This window comes from Marmota monax, unplaced genomic scaffold (assembly GCF_021218885.2).
Source record: "Marmota monax isolate L192 unplaced genomic scaffold, Marmota_monax_Labrador192_F-V1.1 WCK01_AAM20220418_F8-fsc00037, whole genome shotgun sequence".
In the NCBI taxonomy this organism is placed as follows: Eukaryota; Metazoa; Chordata; class Mammalia; order Rodentia; family Sciuridae; genus Marmota; species Marmota monax.
Window position 1 is genome coordinate 2,808,338 of NW_026693245.1, and position 27,981 is coordinate 2,836,318.

General features: G+C 35.7%; 1 protein-coding gene across 1 annotated transcript in view; it reads right to left on the reverse strand.

Annotated features, from left to right (window-relative positions):
- Positions 1–5,033: 5,033 nt before the first annotated feature.
- Positions 5,034–27,981, reverse strand: part of Fgf10 (fibroblast growth factor 10) — an 82,061-nt gene continuing 59,113 nt past the window's right edge. The window contains exons 2-3 of the mRNA XM_046456328.2: positions 12,601–12,704; positions 5,034–6,675 (exon numbers count right to left, since the gene is read on the reverse strand). Of these exons, the coding sequence (XP_046312284.1) occupies positions 6,478–6,675; positions 12,601–12,704 (302 nt within the window). The 3' untranslated portion in view covers positions 5,034–6,477. The remainder of the gene's footprint in view (positions 6,676–12,600; positions 12,705–27,981) is intronic.

Genomic DNA, 27,981 nt, shown 5'->3' on the forward strand with positions numbered 1-27,981 from the left:
TTTCATTGCCTAACACCTGAGCTTTTTTAGTGACATTACAGGTCTGAACCACAATAGACTAAATATGTTGAAACATAATTCCTAAAGCTACGACATTTGGAGGTAGGGACCTTGAGAGGTAATTACATGAGAAGGTGGCCATTTATGAACAAGGGAGCAAACCCTCATTATAACTTGACTAGTCTAACAACCTGATTTTAGACTTCCAGCCTCTAGAACTATAAAATATAAATATCTGTTGTTTTTAAAAGCCATATAATATATGGTATTTTGTTTTAGAAGACTTTATGGACTGAGACCTTTCTTGTTTGCATGCCTATGTCTAAATATCACCATTTTATGAGGACACCAGTTCTATTGGATCTACTCTAGTCTGACTTCATCCCAACTCATTACTTCTGCAATGACCCTGTTTCTAAATAAAGCCACATTATGAGGTAATGTGAACTAGGACTTCAACCCGTTATAGTCCCTATGCTTGAATTTTGTTTTTGTCTGATTGGCTGTTTTTCCTTAATACTAGTATTGAATAATTTAGATGATTAAAATGCACTAGTTTTTATCACTAGGGAATATTTATATGTGTGGAAACAGAAATTGGGGAAAAAATAGAAAGAAAAATATAATAATAATCTAGGTTACCAGAACTTCTTGCCTCTGATAATCTATATACTGATATTACTGTACAGTTTTTACTTATTTGAAGCAGCTGAAGTAGATGGTTGATCCTAATAAAGTCTGCCTCTTTCTCATGAGTCCACTAAGTAAGTACATGTCACATAGCTATTAAATATCACCTAGCATAAAAATGGGGACAAATAGGAAAATAAACTAACTATGGTACTTGAAATATGCTGATTTGCCCTTTTCTTAGGAGATCTTAGAGGAAGGAATGTAGAGCTTCCCTAGGGTAAGATGAGGAGTAATGATTGCTGATATTGGCCTAAAATTAAAATTAAAATTCCTGTTTAATTTGTTTCCTGCATGAGAGTAAGCTCAAGTTGTAAAATATGTTTCATGTATGGTATTCAGTTTATCAGGAAAACAAGGTACTGTCCATTATCTATATTTATATAGGTATTGCCATCTTTCAGTGTTTCTCAGTTGGAAAGTTCCCTAAAAAAGATACTTTTTTCTTATGTAATTTTAATTGATGTAGGCTTAAATGCAATTGATCTGAGCATATTGATTCATGTCACTGAAAATAATGGTTATAGGGCTATAGAGAAGTCTGGTATTTAAATGCCAGATGTTAAACTATTTTTTTGTGTATGTGTTGAATTGAATTGATAAGTGACCCCTAACCTTAATGCATCCCATAACCATAAAAAGCAGTCTTTTCAAAAATTTATAATACCTCATGAAACACTGGTTTTAATTTACTTCTTGAAAGACCTCTCTGAGAATATTTGCATTGTCAGCAACTTAAATTGACCACAGAAATGATAACTAAATAATTTAGAAAATTGTAAGATGATTTAGGCATTTAAGATGTGTATAAGGTAATTAAAACCAAACTTTAGAGGGCTAAGGCCATACTGCAGTGGGTTATTCTACAGCTGGGGTCACTGCCTAAGTTGTATGAAGGCATATGTTCAATTTACAGTTGTAATGAGTAACACGGGATGTTTTGATTTTTCATTTGTTGTGCTCATCTCTGGAGGATGCAGTTGCCTACATTAAAAAATGAACATGGGCTCTTTGTGGAGGATAATAAAAATGTGTAAAATAATACATGCCACATGCATGTATGGTTGGCATATGGCTTTTCTCTGAGTATAGAATTGTTGCCTTTAGCTCCTATCATGATGCAGGCTAATGGAAATGTTCACTATTATCCACTTAAGAATGAGACCGTTTCTTTGATCTCATTAGTTTGATCATGATTATTCCATTTTAACTAATTCATGGTGCTTATGCATGAGTTTTTAGTAGGTTATTCACTTTCAGGGCATTTTATTTTATATTTTATTCTAGTCTGAAAAAGGAAAGAGAAATGCAGGTTACAAAATTTCCTTTTGAGGACTGGGTTGTGGCTCAGTGGTAGAGTGTTTGCCTCCCACGTGTGAGGCCCTGGGTTTGATCCTCAGCACCACATATAAATAAACAAATAAAATAAAGGTATTGTATCCATCAACAACTAAAACAAATGTTTTTTAAATGAAATTTTTTTTTTCTCATGTTGAATATATATAAGACAAATTGAAGGACATAAAGCAAGTCATTTCCTTTTTCTAATGAATGACACTGGTGTTTCTGATTTTTTCCCCTGTATGTCGATTTGCTTGAAAATACTTCTACACACTTTTGAGATAAAATTAAAGAAATACCTACAACATCATATTATGTCACTGTTATTCAGTATAAACTTTCATTCATCATAATTTATCTTTACAGAACCACAGTGAGTCTGGCTATAACCAGGGCCCCACTCCTAGCTTAAAACAAAACAAAACAGATATAATCTTCTATTTTAAAACAGAGGCCTGAAAGAAAAAAAAATCTTTAAATGTCTCTGATTTGGACAAATAGATGAAGAATAATTAGAACTGGTAAAAAAAAAAAAAGAGGGGGGTGGGCAGAAAGGAAAGAAACAAATTCTAGCCAGTAGTCTCTTTTAAATAGATACAGCTAACAACCACTATGCTTTTTCCTAATGCACTCCTGTTCACTAACCCCAATCCTGGGTGCTTCCAAAGTCTACACTCTGGTTTTCTGGTGGTCATGTGAGTTAAGTGAGCCAATCACAATGTCTGTATCTTTGTCCCACTGATTGGTCTGGAGGTTGGGATGCTATCTGTACCTGATAAGCAAGAGTTATACCTAGGATATTTCTATTGTTGGATTTTGAGGAAAAGGAGTTTTGGGTTGGGAAGTTGGAAAGAAGTGAATTGGAAGCAAGCAACAATCAAACACATAAAGTCCATCCAAGATGAGAGCAAGTGGGTGTCAGAAGAAGCAGATCTTAGTTGTTTCATTTCCCAGTTCTGGTAAGAACTCTGGAGTTGCCCTCCCCACACCCTCCTGGAATATGTCTTTCTTCTTCTTGCAGCTTGGTTTTAGTTGCAAAAGTCCTGTCTAGTAAAATAAATATTAAGAACTTTAATGAACATGGTATTTGTAGGTATATGTGCTGTTCTATGTGTACAATAATCTTCTCAAAATATTTGTAGCTTCTTACATATGTTTGTTTAGACAAAGCTTGGACTAGTTAAAGACTTTCTGATATGGAAATGGTTAATCATGTCTCTCTGAATAATCATAAATACTGAATTAACAACATCCAAATTATTATTAGAAATGTGCAGTATTAGTACAGATCCATTTACTTTGTGTCCATAAACTTGCCTGGGTCCTGGAATCAACTTGTGCTATTATGAATTTTTTCTCTCCATTTTTCAAATGAAATTTGTGGGCCTATTCCATCCCCTTAAAATCAGATTTTTCAGCCCCCCACCCCCCGCCCCCCGGCTTTCCTCCAAAAGTCTCTCATTGTTTCACAAGCCATCCTTGTTTCCAATTCATTCTTCTTTATCCACTGTGTAAACGAGGTGGACCTGAATACTTAGGAAAATCGAAAGCATTTGGTTGTTATTAGAGTAAGGATAGACGACTCACACATGTAAAACATTAAAGAAACCTTACAAATGTTTGAGTACATTTTTTTCCTGTTGTTGTTGTTGGGGCATTTAACCACATCCTGACTTGCACACCACCCTCCAGCTTTTCTCTTCATTATCAGGTAGAGTTTTAGGGTAATAAAACAAACAAGAACAATATTTTTATATTATTTTCCCAGCATTTTTATTGCTTTTATTTAAATGTAACATACTATACACTGTTCAGCCTTTTGGGAGGTAGGAGGAGGGAGTGATTCTGTACCTTTAGGAGTCGCTTCCTCAGAACCCACACTGGTATGGACACATATTTGTGGCTCATGCACCTGAATTTCCTGGGCCAGGGCCCATGCTTCCCACAGAGGTAGAGCTCCCAAATCTCTACTTTTTTTTTAACCTACAACATTCAGGAATTGAACTTCTTTTCCTTCAGTAGTTGCAAAAGGGACCAGAATTCTATATCAATATTCAGCAGAGATGACATTTTTAAATGCAAAGGAAACTCATACTCCTTACCAAACCATTTCTGTCTTTACCTCTGTTGGGGTGTGGGGTGGGGAGTGGAGCGGGGTGGGAGGAGAGATGTTTTCTATTTTGGGACACTGCAAGCTTTGATACACTTTGCTAGAAGCTGTCTTGAGGACCACAATGATGACTGTTTAAACAGTTTCTTGGGTAATCTAAATGGCTATGTGAAGTAAGAATCCAGTTTGTGCCCTGTCTGCTGTCACTGTGGTCATCAAGTACTCTATTTGTTTCACTAAGTATTTAGTTCTTGTTGTGGGTGGTCCACGTTGATGCATCAGGTGCAATTATTATTTTAAAATAAAAGAAAAAAAAGATACCTAGTTTCCATAGGAATGTGTTACATTATAGCTCTCAGATTCAGTTACCAATGAAATTTTTAACAAGCAGATCCCAACCACAAAAATCAAACATTTTTAGAATCCTATTTGTCAAAAAACAAATTGGAACAAAGTATCATGAGTTGCAACTTTAGGCATTGACCAGAACAATGTGCCTCAAATGCATTTCTTTTGAAATATCAACTCCTTTAAGGAATCATAAAAATAGACCTTTATGAAATTACTTTAAGGGAAATTTTCTTAATAAAGCTAATTTTTAATTAACAGGTTAGCTGGAAGTGCTAGTTAAGCATCAACACAAATAAGTTATAAGAGGTTATAACAAAACACCGGCCTTTCTAGAGGTTAAACTTCAGTAAAAAGACATATTTGGGGAATCTTTTCCTTGTACCAAAATACTGTGTCCAAACAATAAAAATAAACAGACTTTTTCAAAACAAGAAATATGAAGATAAAACTGCAGCATCAACATAATCTTATAGTTATCACTTAAGTATTTAGAACAAATAATATTTTTCTACATTTTTAAAATTACTACAGACACTGCAAATAAGGCTTATGTATTTATTTAGTGGAATACATTGTGATGACGACTGGTACACTTATGTACTTATGTACTGTTTTCTATACCTGCTCTAACAAATGAATTTCAATATGGCTACATTATGGAACTTTCTAAAGCTCTTTAAATTTACAGAAAATAGGTTCATTTGGTTTTGTAAAGACTAGATCATACAGCTTGAACAGGTTCCAGTATATGGTTACACATATACCAGGATACATTTGCTCAGTTTAAGCCCCTGGGAGAGTTGCACTTCATACCCATTTCCTTGATGGTTCTTTGGGGGAGATGCACTATGTGGGACTTACAGAGGGTTCTTCCATTTGCAGATAGCCTCTTCATCATTTATCACTGTGACATATGGCAAGAAATCATGAGAAAGTAATGAGGCTAGGCTACAAAAATGCATTTAACAATTCACTTTCCTTCTTTAGTATATTATTGGAGATGAATTGATGCATTCAAAGAGAAGAGTTTGGCCTTCTCATCTATTTCTTAGAAAAGGAAGTGATATATGTTTTTAAATGATGGCAGACAGATCTCATTCAAGCCATGGCAGAGTACTGACATTTTTATTACTGATGGATCTTATTGCAGAAGTGCAAATTAAGTCAACTGATAGCACATGGGGAGCTCACATTGCTTTCTTAATTTCATCTTCTATTTTTGAAGTGTTTGCCAAGTTTTATAAACACTTTGTCATGAACATGCATGTGGTGTGCTGAAGAAAAAAAAGAGAAGGTAAATCAGAGGGCAGCTGCTGAGGATACTCTTTAAAACCCCAAAAGATATTTAACATCCTATTAAATAAATAACTTAGAAAGAAATAGAAAAGGATGAAGGCAGAATGCACAAGCATACCATACTATTCGTATTGTTAGAACAGTTTCACACTAACACATTTATATTTTTAAATCCTATCCAATTCTTCTATGGTGCCACACCCAAAGCTCCTTTGGTTGCACATATGATATGACCCAAGTGCTTTCCAGTAAATGCTTGCGTGTCTTACTGCTCATTGAATCATTAGGCTTGAATGAGCAATGAAAGTCTTTGATATGAGTTCGTATTCCATAAATAACTTTCCCGAAGATCATTCAACAGATTGTTCCATGTCCTTTAAGTTCTGTCTCAGAGGTTCACAAACAAAACAACTTGACCAAAAAACCCAGCCATAATGTTGTTCTCTTGGGAATAACTTCTATCCCGTTTGATCTGCCTTTGTCTTAGTTATAAGGCATGACACAGAGCTAAAGAAAGAACATCATATGTCAGCAGTGAGTACAAAAACCGTCAAAGGCTTCCTTTCTTTTAAGGAGGCAGATGTCTGCAGTGTTTCTTTGCCTTTCGAGCTACTGTCTCCATGAAGGATACTGACTATTCCTGGCCAAAGAGCCTTTGGTTCTTCTGCTTCCACAAACATTGCCTTCCTCTATGAGTGGACCACCATGGGAAGAAAGTGAGCTGAGGTGTTTTTCCTTCGTGTTTTCTGTCCTCTCCTGGGAGCTCCTTTTCCATTCAACGCCACGTACATTTGCCTGCCATTGTGCTGCCAGTTAAAGGATGCGTAGGTATTGTATCCATTTTCCTCTATCCTCTCCTTCAGCTTACAGTCGTTGTTAAATTCTTTCTGCAAAGGAAAAACATAACATTTTATTCCTACAGTGAGGCTGCTTGATTTCATTTAACACAAACTATCTAAAGAATGCCAGTCAAAGGTCTTATTTGCTGTTGTCATTTTTATATAAGTTGTGCCCTTAATGTATAATGTCACTAACAGGGGAGTCAAGTTCATAGCCACAAACAGATTCTGTGTTTGAAAGCATATGATCCATTTTAATTAATCATTATAACCTTATATTTGAGTCCTTTTTAAAAATCCAGTGTGCTTTGAATATTACACGGTTTATTCATATAAATCCTAGAATGATTCTTAGGAGCAGACAACCCACTGATGATATCTGTGATGAGCCAATAATAAAGAATGGTGTTATAATCCTTCCTTAGTGGCGATAGCCAGAGATACTGTGGGAAAAAAATAGAATTGCAGGAAATGTGAGTCAAGCTTGCAAACCTTCATATAGAACCACAGCAAGAGCACATACATTGACAAGAAGGCAGATTTCATAGGAACACCACAAGAGTACTACTTAACTTCAAAGGGGAATACTTTCCTCTTTTCCAAATACCAAATACCTCAATTTTAATAAATTATGTACAGTTTTCCTTAACTTGGAATTTTGAAAAATTTTATTCTGAACTTGAAGAATGATTGAAAACTTGGACATGGAAAACATCTTGTTTTGTTAATTGTCATGTCAAAGAAATTATAAATGTGGTAAACAACAATGCCCACGGAGGATAAGACTAAAAACTTGGAAATCCAGTTTGTGGCCATGGCTCCTTAGTCTGTCATCTAAGGTGGACAAGTGGATTGGGAGAGTTTTTAGGGGCAAAGATTCACTTTCATTTTCTTCACAAATCCAGCATCTTACTCTGGAGTTAGTAACAGGGTTGACCCATTGACCTCATGACTCTAGCTTCAGAGATGGCCCTCTTCTCTTATTCTGAAGCTAAGGTAGTTAAGCTAAGGGCTTTTGCCCTTGGGTTCCACCTTCCACATCTAAATCAAAAGCACTATGGGCAAATTTTGGCTGAGGCCTTTATTTGGGTAGTTTATTTCACCTTAGGGACTTTTTGAAATTTCACCTAACTTTCAAAATCCTGAATGAATACATTCAAGTTTCTGTGGGAGAGATCATAATTTTGAACATTATTAGAACCATCACAGCAGATATATTTTGTTAATGTTATCAGCTGTAGTTTCCATTTCTGGAATTCATTAGTCCTAAGTGCTTCTCTTCTATAAAATAATCATAAATTTTTCATTTATTTCAATTTAGTCATCAAATGATCACTGAACTGAAAGAAAGGGAAAAAGGTGAATTATTTAAGGTAAGGCTTTTAATAAAAAAAATTCTTCAGTATAAATACATTTAATCCTCAGCATGGATTTCTTATTCTCTTGAACACATCCCTGTCCCAAACTATATGGTTTTCAAAGCATATATTGTTGATTTTGGGTACCAGGGATTGAACTCAGGGGCACTTGATCACTGAGCCACATCCCCAGCCCTACTTTACATTTTATTTAGAGACAGGGTCTCACTGAGGTGCTTAGCACCTCACTTATGCTGAGGCTGGTTTTGAATTCATGATCCTCCTGCCTCAGTCTTCCAAGATGCTGGGATTACAGGTATGTGCCACCGCACCTGGCAAGAGATTTCTTTCACCAATATTTATATTTATTTCAAAAGGGGGTGCATTTAGAAAGTAAAGAAAGATTGAGACTATTTCAGGTAATATCATATTGGAGATGACATGGTGTATAGAAAAGTGGGAGGGAATATTGATAACTTTTCTTCCTTCAAATGAATTTTTTTTTTAAAAAAAATAGTAGTGTATTATAATTATACACAATAATGGGATTTGTCATGCCATATTTGTACCTGGATATAACATTATTTGATCAATATCATTCCCTAGTGCAATCTTTTTCCTTCTCCTCCCCCAAAATAAATTTATAAGTCATATTTCTTAAAGTGAAGTACACCTGACTCAGCCTCCTTTTCTAAGGTATTTTTTAACATTTGGCCCATAAATGTTTCATACTTCTAATCTCTGGAGGAGGGATCTAGGAATCTATATTGTTTTTACAATGCAGGCAAAGCCTAAGTACTAATGTAAAATAAAATTAAAAAATTAAAGTAAAAAATCTAGGCTAGAGCAAGATCCAAAAGCAGGATTTGGGAAGTTTAGAAAAAGGTTTTGGATTTCTTCCAGCTATCTGGAAAATTTCTTTGTTTCTTAAATCATGCTGTATGAGGGCCTGTTTTACTTAATTCAGTTTTAAAACTTACTTCATTCCGTCAGTGAAGAGGAATCTCAGAATACAATAGATACATTGTTCAGAGAATAAGTGGTCAAGATATAAGAAAGATATATGTATATTTCCCCAAAAGGAACACTGGAAAATATTTAAAAGAGAAGAGATAAAGAGCTAATTTCATCAAACACTTTTGGTACCTAATTGAGAGTTTTCAGGAAGGCTTTCAGAATTGATGAAAATTATATGGGAAAAAATTAAAGACAGGAATTAAAAAGAGTTGTTTTTTATACAAAATTATATTACATATACAATCATGAATTTTGATGTTATACCTTTTAGATTAGTTCTAAATTGTTCTATTCCACTCTGAGCTGGACATCAATTTGAGTAGATTTTTTTTATTTAAGTCACAACTTTTCATTATAATAATGCAAAAATCATAAAACCAGAATCTGGTTAGAGAATTAATTTCTTCCCGAGAGAGGCTGGAAGTGGGAAGCATGTTCTCCAATGGGCTGAGCTCTATGCCCTGTGTGGTTCTAAAATGTTGAGTATATAGTGGGAGACAAGGATGACCTGCCCTTGTTGGAGATCACCATCTAATGGAAGATCAAAGTTCACAACAAACACATTAAGGAGAGATATACTAGATAAGAAATGCTAGCTAAGACCTCTGTGAATAATTCAGTTCATGGACTATGTTGGGGTAGAAGAAAAAAGTGATGGAAAATAGTAGATATTATGTCATAATATTAGTACTATGATGTCAGTTCATTTGGGTGTTATGTTTTAGATATGAGGTGTCCCCCAAAAGCTCATGTGTAAGACAATGCAAGAATGTTCAAAGGTGAGATGATTAGATTAAAAGAGCTGTGATTTAATCAGTAGATTAATCCACTGTTATGGAATAACTGTGTGGTAACTGTAGGCAAATAGGGTGTGGCTGGAGGAAGTAGGTCACTGGTAGTGTGCTTTTGGGGTTTACATTTTGTCCTTGGTGAGGAAACTTTCTCTCTCTGCTTCCTGTTTTCCATGCCTTGAACTGCTTTTATCAGCCACACCCTTCTGCCTTGATGTTCTGCCTCATCTTGGACCAAGAGCCATAGAGTCAGCTGACCATGGACTGAAACTCTGAAACTATGAGCCAAAATAAATTTCCCTCTTCTACATTGTTCTTGTCAGGTCTTTTGGTCATGGAAATTGAAAGCTTAATCAAACAGAGTTAGCTATTTCTTTTTAATGTTACATTTATAAATAATTAACAGTTAAATTAGTTTAATATTTTATTTCAATTAAAATTTCTTCTTTAATTTAATAGTATTATCTAGCTTTACCTTAAAGCACTGATTTTTGACTAAATGTGTTTATCAGTAAGAAATATACATCTACTCCTCCTGCACAGTAACTAGCAAAATAATCTAGCAGGGACCTAGGCATGTTTAATGGATCTCCCTTCCTTCCTTTCCTTTCTTTCTCTTCATATCTCTCTCTCTCTCTCTCTCTCTCTCTCTCTCTCTCTCTCTCTCTCTCTCTCCTTCCTTCCTTCCTTCCTTCCTTCCTTCCTTCCTTCCAGATTAGATCATGCTATGTTGTCCTGGCTGCCCTTGAACTCCTGCCCTCCAGTAATGGTCCCATCTCAGGCTTCTGAGCAGCTGGTGCTGCATGTGCATTACATCATGCCTGGCTCCAGGCATGGTTACTGAAAAGAAAAACAAGAAATGCCACAAAAATGATTATGATTTGGACTCCTAAATGGAATCACTTTTTAAAATGCTCCAGTGCTCCATTGCTCTTAAAAGGTTCATTAATGGAGCGATTCATGATGGAGAATTTGAACTCAAATTACTTTGACCCTCATGGAAAAAAACATTTATCCTGACATCCCCAAGTCCCCAATTAAAATTGGATTTGATATGAATAAAATGCAAGGCTACTCTATGTTCAGACCACTGGTTCTTAACTTGAAGTTGAACCAGCAACATCCATAACATTTTGGATCATGCTAGAAATGCAAATTCCTGAACCCTATCACTGCTCCACAGAATCAGACAATCTGGGTATGGCTACCACCATCATTTTAAAAAATAAGTCCTCCCGTAGATTCTGATGCATACCCAAGTTTGAGAGCTACCAGCTCTGGGTAGTCATTATACTCAGCCTTATTCAAGAAAGTAAGCTTATTTATAATTTAAAGTAAAATTATTTTTGATCCTACAAAAAATGTAAAAATGATACAAGATATGGCCAGAAAAAATAGGATTATTTAAGTGAACTGTGTCACTGGCAATTGAGATTGTTATATATTTTCCAAAAAATGCAATTAAAATTTTATATAGCTAACTTCAATGTACTCCTCTAAGGTGGAAACACAGAAAACAAAACAAGTCAAAGCAAAACACACAGAAATATTTAAATTCATTTAATACCCCCCTGATCTGGCTCTGGGATTGACACAAGGAACATATCTACACTCATGAACTGATCTACTCCTGTCATCATTTGCATAGACTAGAACTTAGTTTCTAACTTTATCATAAGTCTATTGCATTATTCCTGGCCCTTCCTTTAAACAATTAAATGTTCTATATTTACATTGGACAATTAAGTGTTCTATAGTTATTTTGTTTTTGTTACACTGTCCTATGTATATTGTAAATTACTTTTCAAGTTAGTCAAGACTCATTTTCTATACTTCTTTCTTATGCTTCTTTCATATGCCATGTAGTAGATGTTCAATTGATTGATTGACAGGTTGTCTAGAAATCTCAATAAGATAAATTGTCATACTACTCATAATTTAATTTTAAAAATTTAAGTCTAAAATAGCTGCTTATTATTTTTAAATTTTTTGTTGTATGTAACAGAGTACCTTTACTTTATTTATTTATTTATTTATTTGATGATGAGAATCAAACCCAGTGCCTCATACATGCAAGGCACTGAGCCACAACTCCAGCCCCTAGCTGCTTATTATTTTATATGAGACTTTATAGTCTAAGAGAATTGGTCTAGATGAGTTTGCATTAGTGATATTCAAAATAGTTAACCCTACATATGGTAGACAGGTATGGATCTACCCAAGGAACTGACTGAATACTGGCACCACAAGGACCTACTGCAAAAAATAATATTCTCACATCTATCTATAATTTTCAGGCATAATTTGAATCAATTACCATTGTCTAGATATATAATTCTGAATGACCTGCAAAATGATGACTTTCTTGATGTTTTCCCATTTGGGGTTTTAATAAAATACAAAACATTTGAGTTCCTATTTTATCTTCATTTGTAACACACAAATACATAGTATATTTTTTTCTACTCAGTTCAGGATCTTTGTTTTTAATGATTCTTCTCCTAGTTGTCTGCCGCTCCCATGCCATCTGACCAGATGCTTCCGTGAGAGTCTGACTAGTTAGAAGTTCAGAACACTCACAGACAAATGCCAGAAACAGCCTGTGTGGTAGACTAATGGGTGAACAACAGAGGAGATTATGGGGTTGGAAGAACTGCTTTGCCAGCCCTTGAGACTCTGGTGGCCAGACCACTGTAATTCTATTTACCAGCAAAGGATGATAACAAAGATATTCAATGTCTGGAGGAAACATTCCAAAAGTGTTGATTTACTGCAGTGGACTTTAAAAATGAAAGCACAATACTTACTGAGCCATAGAGTTTCCCCTTCTTGTTCATGGCTAAGTAATAGTTGCTGTTAATGGCTTTGACAGCTACAACTCCAATTTCCACTGATGTTATCTCCAGGATACCTGAAACATATAATTAAAAAAAAAAAAGATTAACCATGAAAAGTCACATAAATTGAGGTGAAAAAGAGTAAAAACCAAAAGAAACTATTAACTATATTTTTGATGTTATTTAAACACAAGGCAAAAGAAAAAGGGGGTAGGGGGAACTCAACCAACTCTGTTTCAATGTGTTGAAAACCCTAGCAAATATTTCCAGCAAATATGTGGAAACAAGTAGTGAGGTTTTAAAAGGATTCCCTTCCATTTTACTCTGAACATGAGCATATATAGAAAAATATTGTTTTAATTAAAATGCTTCCTTTGCTAACTCTGCATTTTCAACCCCATAAATATTGAAACAACTCTACTCATCTTAGCCTAGATTTCACAAAAACTTATCAGAGTCCACATCTGTACTGTGGCATTAAATTAAATCCATAGCATATGTCAATAATATGTCAGATTTACCTCAATCTGTAAAAACAATGGTGAACTATTTTTTCTTTGTAGGACATTTAAAGTAAATCTCTTGGCTACATTTAACTAATAAATTTATTTTGGGCAAATGTGTTGTCATTCTGAGATAGAGACTGATCCCAACATCCATAGTATCTTTAAAATAATGGAATCAATACACTGAGATGGAAAGTTTTTTCTTCTAGAAAGAAATGAAGTTAAGTGAATTAGTAATTGATAGACAAGATCGTTTCCTTCAAAGACACGTGTTTAGATTGGTGCAGGTAAAGATGATCTCTGAAGAGTTGGTAGGCAGCTAGCTGTAGGGAAGGCATTTGATGTACTCAAAGAGCCCGCTCATTTTCGATCTAAAGATCTAAAGAACTGAAACTACTTCTGATTTAATAATTCTTAGGAAAGCTTGCTCAGGGAAGAGAAGAAATGTGATGATTAGTATGTGGCCTCTGGAGCCAGGGTATCTAGTTTTGTCTCCTGGCTCTGAATTTATTTGTGACTATAGGAATAGTCACTGAGATGGTCCATGTCTCAATTTCATTTGTAAAATGGGCAACACAATAGTATTTCCCTCATAATCGTGTGGAGGTAAATAAGACAGTACACACTAAGAAGTTAGACTTTGCCTAGAACTTAGTATCTCAATTATTATTAGAGGGTCATTTTCACCTAACAGTTCTAGAATAGTTTCTTTAACAGGTTGTGTAAAGCTTGACTATAACAGAAGAATTCCCATTAGCTTAACCCATAAAATCTGAAAGTTGTCATTCATCAAGTATTACCTATCATGAGGAACACTATCCTAACTATAGTCCTAAATGCGGTGTGTTCATACTCTTCTCATGGGGATAAAGTGGCTTATGCTAAAGGCTTGACTATCTTTCTCTACTTCCTTCACAGGGTGGCTTCTTGGAAGCTAATGGAAATGCCAGATTCCCCTACTGCAGACTTGGTAGAATCAGAGGCCTGTGTCCAGGCTGCATGACACAGATCATTCTGTCCATGTATCCTATAGGAAGGACCTGACTTAATGCAGTATACCTCTTCACTGAATTTCTCATTCCATTTGTGAAGCCAAACCAAGGAAAGACCATGAAGGATGAAGGAAATGTTATTTGTATTTTGAAAACCCTGTTCCTTTTTGGTGTAAACACACCAAAATGTAAACACACACACACACACACACACACACACACTCCTGAGCACATCTGGTAGATTATAGTTTAGATACCTCTGGATTTCCTTTCTTTCTTTCTTTTTTTTATTTTTTTAGATATGAAGACATCTTTTACTCATTATTTAAGATGTCAAATTTCTCCCAATTGACCTATAAACTCAGTGCAATCTTTATTATTATTATTATTATTATTATTATACTTTGTTGTATGTGACAGCAAAGTGCATTTCAATTCATCATACACAAATGGAGTGCAACATTTCAATTCTCTGGTTGTACACGGTGTAGAGATGCACCTTCATGCAATCATACATGTACCTAGGGTAATAATATCCATCTCATTCCACCATCTTTCCTATCCCCACAACCCCTCCCCACCTTCCCCTTTGCCTAATCCAAAGTTCCTCCATTCTTCTCATGACCCCCCAGCATCATAGATCAGCATCCACTAATCAGAGAAAATACTCAGTCTTTAGTTTTTTGGGATTGGCTTACTTCACTTAGCATAATATTCTCCAACTCCATCCATTTACCTGCTAATGCCACAATTTTATTCTCTTTTAATGCTGAGTAATATTCCATTGTGTATATATAGCACAGTTTCTTTATCCATTCATCAGTTTATGGGCACTTAGGTTGGTTCTACAGTTTAGCTGTTGTGAATTCAGCTGCTGTAAACGTTGGTGTGGCTATGTCACTATAGTATACTGATTTTGAGTCCTCTGGGTATAGACCAAGGAATGGGATGGCTGGGTCAAATGGTGGTTCCATTCCAAGTTTTCTGAGGAATCTACACACTGCTTTCCAAAGTGGTTGCACCAATTTGCAGTCCCACCAGCAATATATGAGTGTACTTTTTTCCCAACATCCTCTCTAACACTTACTATTGTTTGTTTTCTTGATAACTGCCATACTGGGGTGAGATGAAATCTTAAGAGTAGTTTTGATTTGCATTTCTCTAATTACTGAATATGTTGAACACTCTTTCATATATTTGTTGATCATTTGTACATTTTCTTCTGAGAAGTGTGTGTTCAGTTCCTTAGCTCATTTATTGACTGGGTTGTTTGTTACCTATAGATTTCTTTCTGTTATGCCCCTGCTAGGAAGTTGGTATTCAAAAAATCAACCTATTCAATTAAACTTTTTCCCCTGCTCACACTCTGCAATGGTTCAGGCTACCTTAAAAGGTTTATTTATTTATTAAAAAGTTTAATTTTTAAACTATTACATAAAATTGTACATATTTATGGGGTATCTTGTGATGCTTTGATACATGCATACATTATTTAGTGTTCAAATCCGATGAGCTTATCTACCTCCTTGAAGTTGAAAAGGTTTGGTATTGCTTCAAACTATAAAAAGGGAAGTCCTGGGTGATTTAAGATCCTTTTGAATCCCAGAAATAATATTTTGGGTGCACCACAAATTATAATTAATTGATAAGTTATAATCGATTGTGGAGAGTAGGCTGTGCCCTGCTCTGAGTTACTTCACAATGCATAAGAGTAATTTCAGGCTTGCCAAACCCTAAGTTACTCCCTTTTTTGAAGTTGTACTTTATCATGAGCTACTCTGATTTGAGTCAAAGTGCCAAGGTAAAGTGACTCTATATCCTGGTTGTACAAGTAAACAACCACCATCTGCCTGGCAAAACCAGAAGGCACAAATTGATAAATAATTTTATATGTGCCAGTTTTTCAAACCAAATCAAGAACACACGGACCTGTGGCCATTCCAATCATGTAAGGAACACCAGATATAGGAACTTATCAACCTCACCAGATACAACCTCCCCCCAAGACCTGTAAAAAGTGGAACTCCTCAAGATTAGACACGGGGACACCCTGATCCTATCATTTGGACACTTCTTATGAGTCTTGCCTGGGAAAATTGGCACAGCAAGGAATATCCAATTTCCTGTCCCTTTGGGTTTCAGCATGGTGCAGTTTCTCCTGCCCTTGATGACAGTGCACAGCCCACTCCAAGCTTACATCCTGAAACTGAAGGTGCCATCCGTCCAGACCCTTTGCTTTGGCAACACTGTGGAACTCGTTCATTAGGACCCTTATTGAGGAATTTGGAGCCCGACCCCACAGTATGTAGATCATAGCCAACTTTTTCTTCTATCAGACACCGTGTCTCTGATTTGATATCAAGCTCCTTGATCCATTTTGAATTAACTTTTGTGCATGGCAAGAGAAAGGGATTCAGTTTCATTTTGTTGCATAGAATCAACAAATGGGACTTACTCAAACTAAAAAGTTTTTTCTCAGCAAAAGAAACAATAAGAGAGGTAAATAGGGAGCCTACATCCTGGGAACAAATCTTTACTCCTCACACTTCAGATAGAGCCCTAATATCCAGAATATACAAAGAACTCAAAAAATTAGACAATAAGATAACAAATAACCCAATCAACAAATGGGCCAAGGACTTGAACAGACACTTCTCAGAGGAGGACATACAATCCATCAACAAGTACATGAAAAAATGCTCACCATCTCTAGCAGTCAGAGAAATGCAAATCAAAACCACCCTAAGATACCATCTCACTCCAGTAAGATTGGCAGCCATTATGAAGTCAAACAACAACAAGTGCTGGCGAGGATGTGGGGAAAAGGGTACACTTGTACATTGCTGGTGGGACTGCAAATTGGTGCAGCCAATTTGGAAAGCAGTATGGAGATTTCTTGGAAAGCTGGGAATGGAACCACCATTTGACCCAGCTATTCCCCTTCTCGGTCTATTCCCTAAAGACCTAAAAAGAGCATGCTACAGGGATACTGCTACATCGATGTTCATAGCAGCACAATTCACAATAGCAAGACTGTGGAACCAACCTAGATGCCCTTCAATAGACGAATGGATAAAAAAAATGTGGCATTTATACACAATGGAGTATTACTCTGCATTAAAAAAATGACAAAATCATAGAATTTGCAGGGAAATGGATGGCATTAGAGCAGATTATGCTAAGTGAAGCTAGCCAATCCCTAAAAAACAAATGCCAAATGTCTTCTTTGATATAAGGAGAGTAACTAAGAATAGAGCAGGGACGAACAGCATGAGAAGAAGATTAACATTAAACTGGGATGAGAGGTGGGAGGGAAAGGGAGAGAGAAGGGAAATTGCATGGAAATGGAAGGAGACCCTCAGGGTTATACAAAATTTCATACAAGACGAAGTGAGGGGAAAGGGGAAAATAATACAAGGGGGAGAAATGAATGACAGTAGAGGGGGTAGAGAGAGAAGAGGGGAGGGGAGGGGAGGGGAGGGGGGATAGTAGAGGATAGGAAAGGCAGCAGAACACAACAGACACTAGTATGGCAATATGTAAATCAATGGATGTGTAACTGATGTGATTCTGCAATCTGTATACGGGGTAAAAATGGGAGTTCATAACCCACTTGAATCAAAGTGTGAAATATGATATATCAAGAACTATGTAATATTTTGAACAACCAACAATAAAAAATTTTTTAAAAAAAGACCCTTATCTGTCCACCTGCAGTGATGCTTTGACTCTTTGCACTCATCTCTCTCTCTGCCTGCAGTCTGGGTACAGCATCCTATAACCCCATGGCTGCCTTAATCCTTTCTGTGATATATGTAGGTGTGTATGTGTGTGTGTATGTGTGTGTGTGTGTGTGTGTGTGTGTACCACTGAATTAGGTATAATGTGACTTGAATGTTATAGACATTAGAAATTAAGAAATTAAAATTAAGACTGAAATAGAACAAATGAATTTGTGATGGCTGGGCTTATGCCCATCAGGTGACCCACAAGTATTCAGTGAATCACCTCCACTGAAAGTGGTGGAGTCTATGAGTTCATTGTTATTCAATAAATTATGACTTTGTGGAAAGACACATATGTGTTTGGTCTATATTGATGGCATAGCTTGCTCATGACAATGGTCATGTGAGTAGTGGACAGTGACTGCATCTATTAAAACATCTGTGAATGTGAAAGCAACTTTCTGAGGGACTGAGACTAGTTCCTACTTTACTTTTCATTTAGATTCTCTACTTTTCATATAGATTTTCCTCCTGTTTTCTCTAGTCTTTTTTGGTGAAGATGATCAAGTTCACTTATAAAATTATTTTTTTGGAAAGCATCTCTGAAATTTTGCTTGAGGATTGTTAGACCAATAGCCTGTAATTCTATGTGAGCATGTTTTGATGTAAAATGAAATGCCCATTGAAAGAGGCTCCTGGTGGAAAGTGAGAAAAGGGCACACTGGAAATCCCTATGTTGCAATTACTGTGCTTCTACAATTATCTCAAAAATTGAAAGTTTTTTTAAAAGCACTGTTTTGTTAACGAAAGAAAATAACAACTGCAAATTATATCACCAATAAAAGGAAACACAATTGTGTTTCTCAATCATGTAAATTAGATATTCTGTAAATTTAAAGACATATTCTCATAGTGGAATTCTGTGATTTATATTTAGTTGTAGCCCTTTCAGTTTTGTTGTCCCTCAAAAGATGAATTCACCAGTTGGTGTTGTAAATCTGTTTAAGGGTTTCTAGACAGTATAGTTCAAACAATTAGGAAGACCTACGAGGAGAAGGGCACTCTTCTTAGGGACTAGAAATACAAAGTCAGATAAGTTATGACTCTTTTCTGGAAAATGTATGTTCTATTGAGAACAAAAGATAAATACACAGAGAATGACCATAAAACCTATTATGTGATAGTTGGTGCCAAGACAAAGACAGGGAAACCGTGGATCTAAAGATGAGGCAGTTTCTATTGGTTGGGGCTCTAAGGCAAACTTATGGAGATGACAAAGATTGTGTCTTTGTCTTGTCTTTTCATCCGTCATAATGAGAACTAACACTAACACTGCACGTTAGTGATTAATACATTTTCAAATTAATTTACTTGATCTCTAGAACTTCATTATGTACTCATGTTCTGTTTATCTAGGAAAGGATAGGAGCGGGGTTGCATTTATTTTTCACATCTAGTTTTCTAGAACCCTGTCTATATCCATTCTGTTAAATAAAACTTGTGTTTGCCCTTTATATTCTCCTTTTGTGCCAATGAGGGGGAGGGGGAATCTCGAAGGAGAAAGTTACCCTGGAAGCTAACGTGTTCAAGGAATTTTAAAGGTAGGTAAGATGAGGACAGAAAACAATTAATTATAGTTCAAAGAAAATGTCTTAATAGTCATTGAGAGACAAAATGTGTTGTCATCGCTTCAACAGTAAGGAAATCGTCCTGAAGGAGAAAGGTGGTATTTGAGGTGAACTTTTCAGGGGTATGGTTTGAAGAGATGAGGATTTGGGAGGTGGGGGAGGAATATTCCAGGCAGAGAGAAGTGTATGAGTGAAAAAGAGCATGGAAGAGAGAAATAAGTCAGTGTGTGCTTGACACACAACTTGGTGTTCTCCCCTGTGACACTCTGTGGTTGCCACTCCAGCTACAACTAAGGGTTCTGATTCACTGACTAGTGATGGTGCTTTCTGGGGTGAGGAATGTACTTTAAAAAATAAATTATTGGGAAGCTTGGAAGTAGCTCAATAAAAGTCAGAGCCTCATGAATCCTGAACCAGTCATGCCTGCTATTTTTCTCTAAACATTTTAACTCAAAATAGATTATAATGCCATGTAGTTTGATGGTTTTAGTCATTGTATGAAAATATATCATGATTAGTATAACATAATACACAAACCCAATCTTTTAAACTAAACATATCTCTCTAGTGAATTGTGGTCAGAGTCCCAAACTGACCTATTCTATCCTAATATAGAAAGACCAATGGTGCTTTTGGGGTTGTTCTTACATTTACAGTATACATGTCAGAGACTAGTTGGCTGTACCCACTGGTGTGACACTAGCTCTCTCAAACTTGGGCTTATGCTGAGAATCACTGTGGGTTTATCTTCTTCACTGTGTATCTTCCTTAAAGAATCATAGTAATCACAATGATCTTCATTTTATTTGTTACTAGAACATAGTTCCTGTGTATGCTTAATATATATTCATTGTTTGGAAATAAAATTAATTGATGAATGATCCGTTCAATGACTGGCCAAGTAAGGAAAAACTGAATATTCACCACATACAGAATTTTTGTTTTGACAGTAAAGTCATATTTGTAAACTTTTCAAATGAATTAATTCCATATGCAAATACAGTGAAATCGAAAGAAAAAGAAAATGTCAAAATGTGATATGCTTCAAAGGAAAAGACAGTGAAATATAAAATATATATATTTGATATCAGCTGTAGATAGATTATTATAAATATAGAAGCTTTTTAAATTTTTTAAATGTATATATTGTTCTTCAACAATTTGTTATTATGATTATAATAAAAGGAGTCTTGAGCATGAACAAAAAGGCTATTTTTGGTATGAATTTCTTGATTCTGAGGACAATAATTCTTTCTTTAATTTTTAAAAAAAATTTTTTGGTACCAGGATTGAATCCAGGGGTCCGAAACCACTTAGCCCCATCCCTAGTACTTTTTAATTTTTATTTTTTGAGACAAGCTTTTGTTAAGTTGCTTAGGACCTCACTGAGTTGCTGAAGCAGCTTTGAACTTGTGATCTTCCTGCTTCAACCTCCTGAACCTCTGAGATTACAGATATGCACCACTGCACCTGGCAGGACATTGATTCTTAATTAAGAAAAATACAACATTTGGGGTAGAACAAATTTAAAGAACAGACAGCACAAAAACAAGGAACTGATACACAGTAACTCTCATATGCTATATACATTTTTATCTCATTCATGTCTCAATCTTTTTGAATTCATCAGAGGAAAGCATTATATTCTAAAAGTTTTGAAACCAAGTCTTGGAGAAATTAAGTGATCTGACCAAACATAGACCTCCCTTGGATCCAGTAAATATGGTGTTTGGATCCAAAGCCTTCTCTTTTTCCACATCATTACAGAATGAACTCCACAGTAACAACATGATGAAGGCAATGGTAAACGGGTTTCACCTTTTCTCCATATTGTAACAAACACTAGATTGTTAGACTTCAAAAGCATTTCAGAGAAGCTTTATTTCATCAAAATGAAGAAATTAACTGCCATATAGATCTGTGTAACTGAAGTTTTCCAGCAATCAGATATGATTTATTTTTTAGAAAAATAATTTGGCACTTCAATATTTATGGTCACTTACTTCCTGTTTCATATATAGAGATTAATCCAATTTAATGTTTTTCTTGATGACTCAAGGTCATCAGCAATTTGTTGTGATGATTTTCTCTGCTGTGAGAGCAGAAAGCTCTTAGAAGCTCCTGAGTAACTACATTAAAACAAGCTGATAAATTAGTAAGGAAGCATGCTAGAATTGAGTCAAAACTATTAGCAAGATTTGATGCAGCTCCATTCAGAGTACAGGATGTGAACTTTTGTGTATAACCCTGTAGTTTGTTTATATATTTATTTATTTTTATAGATTCTCAGTTGTACACCAGAGAGTAACCATCTGCACATTATAATTCTGGGGCAAACATAAAAATATCTACTTTATTGATAAAACAAATATGGTAATTCTTCCTATGTTATAAAAATTATAATAATCTGCTAATTTTAATTATCCTCATCAACACTGAAGTTGAAAAGATTACATGGAAATTAATCACAACCATGAGTTTGGGGAAATCATGGTCCTAGAAAACAAATTGCTACTTTTCCTCTAGGGTGTCTGATAAACTCTAGGCCTCTGTGATACTGAAGAAAAACTCATTTTTCATTATCTTTTTTTTTTTTTTTGGTACAAGGGATTGAACTCAGAGACACTCAGCCACTTAGCCACATGCATAGTCCTATTTTGTATTTTATTTAGAAATAGGGTCTCACTGAGTTGCTTAGAACCTTGCTTTTGCTGAGGCTGATTTTGAACTCATGATCCTCCTTCCTCAGCCTCCCAGGCTGGTGGGATTGCAGGCGTGCACCACCATGTCCAGCTTGATTCATAATTGTCCACCAAATGTTCATCTGTTGAAAGCTTAATCCTCAAATTCTTATGTTGATGGTCTTTGGAGTGGGGCTTTGGGAAATAGTTACTAATGGATGAGGTCATGAGATTTAAGTTTCCATTGTGGCATCAGTCACTTTAGAACAAGAAAGACTTGAGCCAGCATGCGTCTCTGCTTGCCATGTCATATCTCCTGCCATGTTATGATACAGCAAGAAGGCCCTCACCAATGTCAGTATCCTCCAGAGCCATGAGCTAAGTAAACCTCTATTATTTATAAATTATCCATTCTCGGGTATTTTGTTATAGCAACAGAAAAATGGCTAAGATATTTCCTCTTATTCCTTTGAAAACCTCATCTACCTTTGTTTTAGTTAGGGGTGAGCTCAGTTTGTACAATCTCTTTCTCCTACTGCAATTGTCAGAAAAATATTCAACTTGTCACCTTTAACAAGTTCCCAGTGATTTCCCCCCTTTGATGATTACATGATATTTAAAAATTTACCAGAAATTATGAAGTGAAAATTTGTCACCAAATGCATGGGTGGCATTTGTCCAGCAAAATCCAAGTACTTGATGCAAAAAGGAAGAATGGTTATTGAAGTCCACTTATGGAGAGCAACAGCTGAAGGGCAACAGAACTATGTTAGTGTCTGCTAGTTTAAGACTTGCTTTAAACCTGTCTGGGATTAAAATATCATTTATTAAAATGTCATTTATCCTGGGGTCACACCTGTAACAGTGGAGTAAGAACTTTCTGAAAATCGTCTCCAAATGAGACTACAATGGGACCACATGCTTTAGACTTGTCTGGGATTACATACTTAGTTAATTCAACAATGTTTAAAACAATACATCTATGATCTGGCTTAATTGTCTTAAATGTCAAAATGTGCCTAATTGCTGTATGTTGAGTTTAATGGGATCCACAATTGTGATATAAATTTAATATTTTTGTATTACCCACATATTTCCTCATTTTATTTCTTTACCCACCCCCCATACACAACTTTTTAAAAAGGAACAGTAAAGACTCATTTCATGTGGTGAACTTAAAGGAGTTGAGACATAAATGGAAGGGAATTAAAGAGCGACTCCAAGAGAGCAAAAGAACTTGACTGTGTCATCATGGCTCTGCTACTTAATAAATATGTGACGTTGGATACATCAGTTAAACTCCTGAAAGATTGGCTTTCTCATTTGCAAATTGGAACTAATGGCCTGTGGCTCATAGAGTGGCCTGGAGTTTCAGAGAGTGACTATTGAATATATATTTACTGTTTCTTAAATCAAAATAGTGGCAAGTTAACTCATCGTCACTAGTGGCTTTCAAAATTGAGCCTGCATGAGAACCATCTGGAACATCTGGAAGGCTTGTTTAAAGATATATTGCTTGGATTTTTGACTTAGTATTACATCTAGGTTGGGGCCATAGGATTAGAATTTGTAGCATATTGATTTCAGGCAACGAAATTTCAGGAATAGATACAACAATGACAGCAGCTTCACACACACACACACACACACACACACACACACAAAAGGAAAAAAAAGAAAAGAAGGCAAAAGGAATTGAAGGTCTTGTTTTGACAGGAGTGGGATTTCTTAACATCTACTTAAGTGTAATACATAGATTGGGATTTGTATACAGGTATATGCACTGTTGCCTCTAGTCAGGTTTTTAAAGGCCTATAATAAGATTATTATCAGAATTTAATTTTTTTTCTCCTTAATAAGTATTTGGAAAAATAAGAGCGTCAACTGCTTTTATAGGTATTCTCAAAGGGCTAATTGTGTTGGCAATCTCAGGGGGCTAAATGGCCCCCTTAATGTTATTCTCATGGCCATGAAATTTCCTTAAAGCAATAGGGATTAATTTTATCCCCAACCTTTTACCCAGAGCTGGAGGCATGCACTTTTTCTAGGATGATCTCATCTTTAAAAGGAAGATACCAGAATGGGCTAATCACCAGAGTGGGCTAATCATTAATCTAAGTCTGATCCACCTTGTACAATTATAGACTCCAGCTGCCTTTTCAGCATAATGCTATAGAGCTATTTAGTTTCTCTATCTGCCACAGTTCTTTCAGATAACCTTGACATTCATTTAGAATTACAGTTAGAAACAGGTCTTGAATTAGAAAATCCTCATCATTTTTCCATTAGAAGCTATACCTTTCCCAGTTTGTAAGAGTCAGGGCCTCTACATTCTCAAATGGTAATTTAAGTCACGAGATAAACACTTTTGATGAGTACCCTGGCTAGTCCTGAAACAATTGCCAATTTGAGACTGCTTTGTAATTTAACTATTGCCAGTGACCTAACATTAAAAGTATCAGAAACTTACAAGACAATCTAGGACCAGTATTCTAAAGTTGTCAGTAATTTATTGAATTATGTTAAAGATAAATTTCTTACTGTATTTTTATCATGAATGAGATGTGACTCCAGGTCCTATACAGTGATCATGAATCCACAATATCTGGAGATAGCCAGCTAATGTTTCTTTTTATAACATACACTCATTATTTTCTTTCTAATTTCTTTTTCCTCAGAAGTAGAGTTTTTTTTTCATCCATTTAACCTTACAAAAATATGTCAAGAAATAGACAATCAACTATCAATACTGTAATAGTGTCATGTTTTCAAAATTTGCCTTCTGCCTTATTTGAGTGAGGCATAAATGACACAATTCTAAGACAGGAATTTATTTGCAGTTCTTCTAAGTATCAAGTCTGTGCTAATATAAATTGAACTCACAAAGTGCAAAAAGATTCTACATCCAGTTTTGGGTGAAGTAAGTACCTAGAAAAGCGTGTGTGCCCAGGAAATAGAAACTCCATCCCCACTCCCAACTACCAGCAATCCAGGGGAAAGAATACAGCACTGGAAATACTTAAATGTTTAAGTCATTGTTGTGACCCAAGCTGATTGACATTTGCTCTTATTTTGAATGGAATCATTGGTGGCAAATAGCACAAAACAGAAGAGTTTAGAGCTGCAGAAAACTTCAGAAAAGTTTGGCAGAATTCTTTTGAATGGTAACAAAACCAGGAGAATGCAAAGACTAATTACTAAAAATATTTCCCCCTGAAAGGTAATTTTTTTTCTCTGCCATAAAATATATTTCTAAAAGTTTTATAAATCTTTTATTAGTTTTATTTTTTTCTTCCCATTTCCTTTACTAGACAAATAAGCCACATAAAAATGATGAAAAGTTAGAAATCTTGGCTTCGTGTCAGACCATTCTCTCCACACCCCACATGTGCCCTATTGTTATACATCTCCTGCATTTCCCACTTTAGGAAAAATCCTGAGGCAATCCTTACATGGCATGTGTGTCCTCATTGAACACTGAAAGGAAGGAAAGCTGCCATTCTGTATAGGAACAGTTCCACATGCTGGTTATGTGAAAATAAGGGACAATCTCTTCAATGTTATTGCTTCCTGAAAAAAATCTATTTAAAAAACTATACAACACATACAATCTAAGCAAAATAGTATTAGAAATATGTTCTCTCCTAGAAGCTAACTGACCCCTCAATTAGATCTATGATAAAGAGGCTCTGGCAAGCATCTCAATTTGCATACTTTTTTCATGTCCCCAAATTAAGTCGTAGATTATTTTGAGGAAATCTACATGCAATTAAAACCTCTGATCAGTCTAAATTTAAGAATGGATTTCAAAGCCTCAAAATGAATGAAATTGACTAAAAAAAACCAAAACACTTTTACTAAGTTTACTGAATAGAAAGACTTCTACAGTAAGAAAAATTCAGGTCACTTAAGGCTTAGGAGTAGACTACTTAACACATTGTGAAATAAGGGAAGAGCTTGAAGAAATGTGGAGATAGTCTGCCTCATGTCCTATTCTCTTCTACAACAGATAACCCTGGGAGATGGAGAGAGACTGAGGGGCTTATCCAAGCACCTGCGGAAAGGTTACTGAGAGCCTGAGATAAAGACTTAGTCCGTTCTTTCTACCACACCATGAGATTTCTGTAAACATTTACAAACCATTGGCAGCCAGACAAAGATTTTATATCTACTTAATGTTTTATAGACTAATTTATCTTGTTCATTACACAGAAACAATTCATTCTACTTGAGTCTTACCACTCCTTTTTATTTATAAAGGAAGAAAAAAATAAATAAAACTACATAAAGGGTAAGAGGACTTATTGCATGGCATATTTCAATAAATGACCACCATATTAATATAGATTTTTACCCTAAAGATAGTGCTATAAAATGTCTGCCACATTTTTTAAAGTTTTTATGAATTTCTTTAATGTAACTATAATATAGGGCACTTTTTCTCCTCAATTTAATGAAAAGTAAAATGGATTGGCACAGCACATTTTGATGGTGGGTTTTTCACAAGAAAAAACCTTACTTGATGCATTGAAGTGTTCATAAATAGTTAAGCATGAATAGCCTTAAGTAGGAAAATACTTAATGTGGAACAATTTTAAGGGTTCAACCTCATAATTCACTTTTAACATACATTTTAAGTCTGACAAGCTTCTAACATGGTATGGGAGAATGTATAATTTAGCCACTTAAGTCTTTCCAAGGTTACTTAAAAAGAAGTAGGTGTTATGGTTTAGACATGAGGTGTTCTCCAAAAGCTCATGAGTGAGACGATGCAAGAATGATCAGAGGTGAAATGACTGGGATATGAGAGTCTTAAACTAATCAGTGTATGAATCGGCTGATATGGATTAACTGAGTGGTGACTGTGGGCAGGTAGGGCGTGACAGGATGAAGTAGGTCACTGGAGGCATGACTTTGGGGTTTATATTTCGTCCCTGGTGAGTGGAGCTCTAGCTTTCTCTCTGCTTCTATGTTACCACGTCCCGAGCCACTTTCCTTTGCCATCTTCCCTGATGTTTTGTCTCACTTTGGGGCCCAGGGCAATGGCGTTGCCCATTTGCAGACTGAGATTTCTGAAATCCTGAGCCTCAAATAAACTTTTCTTTCTTTACCTTGTTCTCATCAGGTCTTTTGGACACAATGATGAAGAAGCTGACTATAACAGAAGGTAATTCTAATACCTACTAAGAAATAGAAATATTACTATATAGTACGTGAATCTTGATTTGATTGTGCAGAGACAGTTTGTCTATTTACATTTACTTCACAAACTGAAACAATGACTTGTTCCTCATCTATAGCTATAAGCTCTGATTCTGTGACTCATATTGGCAATAAGAAATTCTGACCTGTGCTTAAAGGAGATGTTTAATCAAGATACTAAGGTCATGGCTCTCTTGACTAGAGATTGCCACGTATAGGCCAGACACCACTTCATCCCCAAAGTCCATGAAAGTGTCCTGTCATTGCACAACACATGGATGGCAGAGAAAACAGAACTGTTAAGTTGGCAATGGAGAAGGACAGCATCACAGATTCATTTCTGATCACTAGTAAAGCACATTGCCAATGTGCAGAGCACATTGAAGGGAGTACTTTTATAAACATTAATGTACAGGGTTTTCTGGGTTCAATATTTTGAAAAAAATTTAAAAATTTAAAATACTATGAGTCAGATATACTAGCACAGATGATGAGGGAGAGTGACACTGAGCTTTAGAGGTATTCTAAGAACTGACGTTGTTACCTGAACTGCACAGAAGGAGGAAGTATTCCTCCTTTTTAGTGAGATACAACTAAGAAATGATATCAGAATCCAA